This window comes from Alligator sinensis, unplaced genomic scaffold (assembly GCF_000455745.1).
Source record: "Alligator sinensis unplaced genomic scaffold, ASM45574v1 scaffold107_3, whole genome shotgun sequence".
In the NCBI taxonomy this organism is placed as follows: Eukaryota; Metazoa; Chordata; order Crocodylia; family Alligatoridae; genus Alligator; species Alligator sinensis.
The window spans coordinates 74,544-83,130 of NW_005842578.1; the positions used below are offsets into that span (position 1 = coordinate 74,544).

The 8,587-nt window shown below is 62.1% G+C and overlaps 1 protein-coding gene across 1 annotated transcript in view; it reads left to right on the forward strand.

Annotated features, from left to right (window-relative positions):
* TIMM50 (translocase of inner mitochondrial membrane 50) overlaps positions 1-7,538 on the forward strand; it is a 23,475-nt gene extending 15,937 nt beyond the window's left edge. The window contains exons 4-10 of the mRNA XM_025214328.1: positions 587-645; positions 1,450-1,569; positions 2,683-2,787; positions 5,138-5,236; positions 6,005-6,161; positions 6,460-6,566; positions 6,885-7,538. Coding sequence (XP_025070113.1) covers positions 587-645; positions 1,450-1,569; positions 2,683-2,787; positions 5,138-5,236; positions 6,005-6,161; positions 6,460-6,566; positions 6,885-6,986 — 749 coding nt within the window. The 3' untranslated portion in view covers positions 6,987-7,538. The remainder of the gene's footprint in view (positions 1-586; positions 646-1,449; positions 1,570-2,682; positions 2,788-5,137; positions 5,237-6,004; positions 6,162-6,459; positions 6,567-6,884) is intronic.
* The last annotated feature ends 1,049 nt before the right edge of the window (positions 7,539-8,587 follow it).

Genomic DNA, 8,587 nt, shown 5'->3' on the forward strand with positions numbered 1-8,587 from the left:
AGGAATCCATTAGTAATCCGGTGGCGTGGCAGCTGGGTGGGGGATGCTCCCCGCGTGCATCAGCTGGCTGGGATTGCCAGACAGCGTCCCACGCTTCGTGTGCTGCGCATCAGGAGATAGCGGTTGTGTTTGCCTGGGAGGGGTGTTTTCCTAGACATCTGCTTTGTAGATACCGAAGGCGTGCGTGAAACGAGAGCTGTCTCCTAACAGCCATGTGCTGGGTCCCAGTGTCTTGTGTCCTGCGGAGGCTGGAAGGGAGCTTGAATTGGGTCTCTGGGGCTGGGGGCAAGCATCATTTAAGAGCAAGCAGCCCTAAGAGGCTCCAGGACTAATGAGATGTTGCCTCGCACTTGGTCACAAGGTTACTGTGTAAGGTCTCCACCCCCCCATCACCTGAGCAGCTCCCAGCTACAGGGAATGTCAGCCAGCTCCCCAGGTTGCAGAGGAGGAAAATGAGGCAGTGTAGGCAGCGTGGTGCCAATCACCTGCAAGGCAGCTGAGACTGGACCCCAGAGGCCTCCACACATCTCCCTGCCACGGGTAGACCCCCCCACCCCACCCACAGCTTTCCCCTTTTGTCTTGCAGACCCCGTGGTGCTGCAGCAGTTCCGAAGGACGCATAAATACTTCAAAGACTACTGGCAGGTGAGTCAAGGCCCCGGGTCCCTCCCTGGACGGGAAGCGGGGGGCGCACTCCTGCCTCCCCTCTCTGCTTAAACTGCCCGAGGTGGAGCTGAGCACAGCAGCTGGGATATTGTACTGGATTTGCGTGGTGCTGGCTCCCTTCAGTCATCTCCAAGCACTTTGTGACGTGGGTGGGGGTCTTCCTCACATCTAGTCCAACCCCCTCCCCCCCCCCCCCCCCCCCCTTTCTGCTCCACGCGTCAGGGGGGGTTTAAGCCTCCCCCCACAAGGGTGTTGGCTGCAGCCCAGGCTGGGGATGGGGCTGGGCTCGGCCAATGCTCCTGCTGGCACCAGCCCCACAGGGTCCTGGCTGGAGGGGCTTGCCCCCGTGCTCAGGCTCAGCCCCACGCTGCACTGGGGGCAGGAAGGGATTTCCCCCCTGCTCACACTGGTCCAGACTAGGGGGTTTTGCCTTCCTCTGGGGGCCAAAGATAGGGTCAGAAAGGGGTCCTGCCTTCAGCACACACCCCCACCCCCCAAACACTGATCAGCTCAGGAGGCTTCCGCCATCCTCGGACATCCGTTACACTGGGGTCTCTTTTTGGGGGGGTGGTCACAGAGGTCTGAAGTACTGGTTATTGGGCTACTTCTGACAGGAGCCAGGGGGGGCAGCAGCTTTACAGGGGGCTTCTCAGCCTTTGAGCTGTGCCAGCTGGTCATGGGGGGGGCAGGGGGCGCACGAGGGGATGAGCCAGCCGTGGGGTGAAGGGGAAGGGGTGAAGCAACCGGCCCCTGATGCCCCCTCCCGGCCTCTCTGCCCTTCAGATGATCATCGAGCCCATGAGTCCCAAGCTGCTCCCGGACCCCCTCAAGGAGCCATACTACCAGCCACCCTACACCCTGGTCATCGAGCTCATAGACGTCCTGCTGCGCCCTGAGTGGTCGGTAAGGCCTCGTCCGCTCCGGGGGCAGGCGGCTGTAGCTCAGTGGGCAGCCGACCTGTTTGGCGGGTGGGCTGCTTATTAGCCCTGCGCCCTCCCTGGGTGGCACTCTGATCTCCTTCCTCTGTCCAGTCTGCTGCTCTGCTATCTGCCCCCTGCCCTTTCCGCTGCTTTGGTTTCTGCTCCCAGCCCTGTGCCACCTTCCTGGTCTGCTGCTTTTCTTTATGCTCCCTGTCCTATGTCCCCCGCCCCGTCTGCTGCTCTGCTTTCTGCTCCCTGCCCTGTGCCTCATCCCCAGTCCACCGCTCTGCTTTCTGCTCCCTACTGTGTGCCACCTTCCTGGTCCATTGCTTTGCTTTCCGCTACCCGTCCTATGTTCCCTGCTCCACCTGCTGCCCTGCTCTGCTTTCTGCTCCCTGCCTTGTGCCTCTTGTCCCATCCGCTGCTCTTCAAGTGTGCCCCCCCGTTCTCCCGTGTCCAGCAGCGAGCGGAGGCTGGAAGGGAGAGTGACTGGGTCTGACCAGGGTTTTTCCCCTGTTCCTCTCCCCACAGGCTCCTCCCTTTCACCCCACACTGGGGGGAAACGACCGTCCTGGCATTAAACGGTCACCCTGCTCGTTTTACGCCATGACCCCTCTTTCTTGTCTGGCAAGAGACAGCCCAGCATAAATCCCTAGTGATTTTCTCTTCACCCCTTAGGATGTTGTCCTGTCCCTCCTCAAGCATCTGTCTTCTAACCTGACCAGGCCTGGCCTCAGTCTCTCCTCCTAGGGAAGCTGCGAACCATCCTTGCTGTCCTTCTGAACCAAACAGGCCTGACCTCGTTAGTCTCCCCTCCCAGGGAACCCCCTCCATAGCACCCATCATCCTTACTGCCCCTCTCTGGACCTCTTCCAGCTCTTCTGTATAACTGAGGGCTTGTATTGTTTGGACGGGGGGGTCTGTAATGAAGCGCCCGGCCCCGTGACCCTACTTCCCAGCCTTCTGGCTGCAAGTCACGAGCTCTTGGCCGCTTCCCTGGCAGACAGCACGAGCCTTGCTCCCATCCTCCTGGACCTAGTGCCATCTTTTTTCACGGCCTCTTCTCTCTGTTTCTTCTTCCCTCCTTTGCCCCCAGCTTGGCACCGGCTGGCGCTTCAAAAAGCGGCCTGGCATCGACAGTCTGCTGCAGCAGTTGGCACCGCTGTACGAAATCGTTGTCTTCACGTCCGAGACGGGCATGGTGAGTGAGGCAGGGCCCCGGGGTCCCCGCCGGAGTTGGGTCCTCCTGCGGGTGCAGCCAGAAAGTCCTGCTAATGTCGGGGTGGGGGGAACAGAGCTGTTGTGCGTCTCCGTAACAGCCAGAGAAGGCTGCGGTGTGTGGGGATGCGAGTCTGCTCAGGTCCAGTGCATCCTCAAGCGTCTCTTCTTAACTGAACAGACCTGGCCTCTTTAGTCTCTCCTCATTGGGGAACATGAGAGAAGTGACTCCCACTCTATCCAGCACCAGGGAGGCCTCCCCTGGAGCGCTGGGTTCAGATCGGGGCCCTGCACTTCCAGGAGGAGGTGGACAGACTGGAAAGAGTCCAGCAGAGAGTGTCAGATGGGACGATGGGCCTGAGGGGGTGGAAAGCTGGAAGAGCTCAAGGGATTGAGCGTGGAGAAGAGGAGACTGAGGGGGGGATTTGAACCTGGCCTTCAAGGGCGATGGCAGAGAGGACAGAGACAGGCTTTTCTCTGTGGTTGCAGGGAACAGGAGCAGGGGCAATGGCCTTGAGCTGCAGGAGGGGAAACTGAGGCTGGAGAGGAGGAGGAACATCCTGCCTTTGAGTGTGGTCCAGCATGGGAATGGGGCATCTCCATCCCTGGACATGTCCAAGAGCAGGCTGGACAGACCGGGGTGGTTTAGTCGGGGATGAAGCTGCCTGAGCTGGGGGCCAGACTAGACGTGATGTCATGAGGTCCCTTCCAGCCGGGCGCTTCTAGGAGCATTGAGATTTCAGCCCAGCACTGGGGGTGGTTACGTCTCTCTGGACACCCCTCCCTGAACAGCTCACAGGCGGGTGGCCGTGCTGGAGTGTGCCCCTGCCTATTTGAATATGTATGGACCCCGGCTTCTCCATTGAGCCTGTTTAATCGGAGCTATTGCCGTGCTAATCTGGTGGCACTAAAGGGCACCTGCCAAAGCCAGACCGCCGAAGAGCGAGTGTCTGGGCAGGGACCTCCTAGAAGCTGCCCACCCTGGCCGGAGGCAGAGCTGAGATTCCCTCTTTGCCGCATTGCTGGAGGTCCCTGGGGTTTGCTGCGAACCCAGCCGGCATTACCCTGGCATCTGGCCGCCGCTGGGGACAGCTGCAGCGTGAGAAATGCAGCCAGGCCTGTGCCTGTCTTTGTGTTGCTCCTCTCCTGCAACTTTTCCCGTCTCTCTGGACTCGTTGGCGTCTGGGCAGGGGTGGGGTTTGTGGTGCAAACTGCCATGTTTGACCCGAGACATTGAGTTACTTAAGTGCCACGGACCGGGTCAGACCCCAGGTCCGTCCTGCCCAGTCTCCTGTGCGTCACAGTGGCAGAGAGCGGCGCTGGAAGGGAGAGTGACTGAGTCTGAGCAGGGTTTTCTCTTCCCCTCGCGCCCATTAAGGGTCCACCCCCCGATGCCCCTTTCCCCCCAACACAAGCCCAGCCCCCGGGTGGATCTAGCTGAACTCTCCGCTCCCCCCACGCCCGATGCCCACGAGCTCCCCCCTTTCACCCCACGCGGGAGGAAACAACCGTCCTGGTGTCGGTGTTACACTGCAGGCCTGCTCGTTTTGTGCTGGGACTCCTCAGCCTTGCCTGGTGAGAGACACCCAAGAATCAATCTCTGACTCTCAGTATATTATAAACCCTCATCCTGTCCCTCTCCAGCATCTCTCTCCTGACCTGACCAGGCCTGGCCTCGTTCCTCTCGCCTAGCGAAGCCCCTTCCTTACCACGGAGCATCCTTGCTGCCCTCCCTGGACCTTCTGTATGTGATGGACCCGGAATAGGGTCAGAGGACCCAATAATCCGCTTTACCCGCAGGGAGGAACGAACACCCGGGATCTATTATATGCAGTGGAGGACTCTTCGTGTGTCTGCCTTTGCCAGTGGCAAACGCTCTTTTAGCAGTATCATAAAGTGTCAGTATTTGGCCTGAAAAAATCCTCCTTCTAGCTCACCTCAAAGACTCGGGTGAAATACAGATGCAGTGTGGCGGGGATTGCCCCAGCTTGCTCCCTTTTCCAGCCTGCTTTATGCATAGGCTGGTTCCCGGTTTCCTCGGCCTTTACAGACTCCGGGGCCCTCCTTGGAAAAAGCCAGCGCCAACGGCAGATTCGGGGAGCAGCTCTTCTGTTGCAGAGAGCTCCGCGAGGCCAGAGGGTTTGGAGGCTGCGTGAATCGCGGTGTTGGCTTCCTCAGCCGTGCACAGCACCCTTCAAAGAGCAAGGTGCCGCGGCACCCGGCTGAGAGTCTCCAGGCTGGTTCTGCCCCTTGGGGAGTCCTGTGATCGGATCCCACCGGTCTTCTCCGGACTCAGCGCTTCCCCTTTTCCCCTTCTCTCTCCCCCACTGCAGACGGCGTTCCCCCTCATCGACAACGTGGACCCCCACGGCTTCATCTCCTACCGACTCTTCCGGGACGCCACCCACTACGTGGACGGGCACCACGTGAAGGTACGACTCCCCGGGGATTGGGGGGGGCTTTCCTCCACAGCGCGCGCCTGGAGCGTCACCGTGAATGCCTCCAAGTGAAAGGCTGCACCTTGGCTCTCCCCCCTGCCGCCCACACTGGGTGTTGGAGCCTTTGGGAGCCTAAACCCCCTCCCCCTGCCAGCGTCCTGCTCCCAGGCTCTGGCATTCGAGTTCCTCGGCAGAGCCCGACCGCTCCGCTTTGCTGCGAACCGTCTGTCTCTCCGCTCCCCCCGTCACCTTCCATCTGCTGTCAGGGGCTCCGGGGCCTCCTTTTCTCTCTGGCTTGTTTTGATTGTGAGGGATTGGGGCTGGGGGCAGCTGGTGGGGTGGGAGGGGGTGTTTGCTGCTGGGATGTGCTGGGGCGGGGAGGGAAGCCCTCAGCAAGGCTGATCTGACTGCTGGAGGGATCTTTTGGGGTCACCAGGCCCTGGTCCAGGCAGCCCAGCGTTTTGGGGACCTCCCCCTCCTCCATATCTCTGGGCAAGGGGCTCTTCTCTGATGCCAGCCCCCCCTCCCCCACCAGCTAGGACATCCGGGGAGGAGGCCTGAATCCACTGTGACCGTCTCCGGTGCCTGGTCAATTCTGCCCGGGGTCACACAGGGCTGGAGGCTTTTTGGGGGGTAGGTATCCCCCCATGCCTCATTCTGGCAAGAAAATGGGAAGGGGGGCTACCTCCTTGCCAGGCCTTGTGCCCGGAGCTGGATCTGGTGCTCACTCTGCCCCTTGTCTCCATCTCTCTTACCCCACAGGATATCTCGTGCCTGAACAGGGACCCGGCCAAGGTGGTGGTGGTGGACTGCAAGAAGGAAGCCTTTCACCTGCAGCCGTTCAATGGCCTGGCCCTCAAGAAGTGGGACGGGAACTCAGAGGACAGGACCCTCTACGACCTCACTGCCTTCCTCAAGAGTGAGCTAGGGGGGCCGGGGGTTGCAGCCAGGAGGGGGGTGGGAGGTGTTTCTGTTCCTTGCCCCACTGTCCAGGGGTCACTGTTGGGGGCGGCAAGGGGAGGGGGTCATCTCGGTGCTGAGGTGAGGGATGGGGGGGCACCCCTCTGCTTCCAGGGCTCTGCCAAAGGGGGTCACTGGGGTGCCAGGGAGGGAGCAGGTGGTGCCTCGGTTTACACCCCCTGCCCCAGGAATGGGAGGGGGCTGTGGGAGACGGGTCCCTTCAGGGGATGCCTGACCCGGCCCCGGTCACCTTGCAGCCATCGCCCTGAGCAGCGTGGAGGATGTGCGGACAGTGCTGGAGAACTACTCGCTGGAGGACGACCCCCTGGAAACCTTCAAGCGCCGGCAGTCGCAGCTGGAGCAGGTGAGAGCATCCAGGGCAGGGGTGTGTGTGTATCTCGTGTGCGGGGGGCACAGAGCAGTACTTTGCCGGGGTGGGGGGGCAGGGGCAGTGATACTGGCTGTTGAGGGAAACTGAGGCAGAACTGAGAGTAGACCCCAGGAGTCTCCAGTCCAGTGAACTCCACCACCCCTGGCTCTGGAGCCCTTCGCATCTCTGCCACCGACTCCCCAAGCAGCCTTGGTCATGGCTCTTCCCTCCACACTGATCCCCACCCCCGCGGGGGGTGGGCTGGTGCCAGAGCCCCCTTCCCACCCCACCTCCTCTCCCACTTCCCTGCAGGAAGAGCAGCAGCGTCTGGCCGACCTCTCCAGGACCAAGAAGCAGCAGCTGTTCCTGGGCTCTCTGACCAGCCGCCTCTGGCCCCGCTCCAAGCAGCAGTGACCCCGCTCTGGGGAGGACCCCCGAGGCAGGTAGGGGGCCGCGAAGACCTGCCCCCTCCCCTCATCAGCTCCAGCCACAGCCTCCCATTGGACTCCATGTGGACTTGGTGTCTGGGGGGTCTCCCCCACGCCCGGATCTACGGTGGCCCAGCAGGGGCAGGACAAAGCGGGGGCTCCTCACCTCCCACTCCCACCCCCCCTGTGGGGCACGGACTGCTCTTGGGAAGCACCGGGAGACACCGGACCCTCCACACGCACCTGTTCTATGGGGGGGTGCGGATCCATGCTCCCCACGGACAAGGAGCAGTGCATTGTGGGAAGGCGAATGCAGACATCCCCTTCCACCTCTTTTGACCCCCCCCCCCATGACCCATTCCTGGACCTGGTTTCCCTGCCCCCACCCAGGTCCCCCGACCAGGCTGGGATCCAATGATGTGGGGTGGGGGCTTGGGCTGCCACTGCCAGCCTCAGAGCAACGGGGGTGTGGGGGGGCCCCGCAGCACCCCCCCCATCACTGTAACCTTAAGGGTGCGAATAAACCCATCACTGAGGACCCGCTGTCGCCGGCTCCTTGCAGCTAGCAAGGGGGCTTCCACCCCCCTGCCCCAGAGCGATAAGTCCCCCCCTCCTGGGATGTTATATGGGGGGGGGCGGAGAGCTGTCGTGGCCCCAGAGCAGGTCGAGATGCCGTGGGATGTTCACCCGTCACAGCCAGGCCTGGCCCTGGGGGGGATCTTTCGAGGGTCCTTTCTCATGATCCCAGGACCCCCTGTCTACCCCAGATCCCCCGTGATTCAGCCTCCCTGGAGGCCAGGCCTCTCTTATCCCTCCCCTTTTCCATCCAAAGGTGGGGGGGGGGTCCCCAAACTGAGCTGCCTGGAACGGGGCAGGCGAGAGCCTGGTGCCCCCTGACAGCGGGGGGCGGGGTGAGGACTTGGAAACCCCCCTGGCAAGGGGCCTGGATGATTCTTTTCTTTCTTTTCCAGCCAAAATCAGGCTCCCTGCAGGGGTGGAGCTGCCTCCTGGCAGTGCACATCCCTGGGGAGGGGGAGTGTGGGCGACGGGCCCTTCCCCTCTTTCCGTGGGGTCTTTTCTGGGGGAAGCCGGCTGCTGAGCCAGGTCCGGGCCTGGCTCTGGGGCATCTTTGCACCCACTGGTTTTCTCGCCCGTGTGCACTAGGCCACGGGGTAGGGGCTCGAGGAGGGAAGGAAGGCGGTGGCGGAGGCTGGGACAGGGCCTGACTCCTCAGTCACGACCCCTCGTCCTGCTTTGAGCCGGGCCCCCTGCGCTGGGTGCTGCGCGTGCCCAGGCTCACCTGGGTCCAGTCCTCCCCACTCCCACCCTGTGTTCCAGACTATTGGCAACTGGGGCTGCTTGGTTTGCTGGGGGGGGGCGGTGCTCTGGGCACACCCGTGCCTCAGTTTCCCCCTGCACTGAGGGGACTAATTATGAAGCTGACTCAATAGCCAGGTGCTCTAGGGGGGCTTGACATGGGGAGGTGCCCCCTGCCCCAGTCACCTGGGGGCGACGGACAGCTGAACTTCTGGGTCCTATCCCCCCCGGGGGGGGGGGCATAGCCTGGGCTCTGGGGGGGTGTGACTT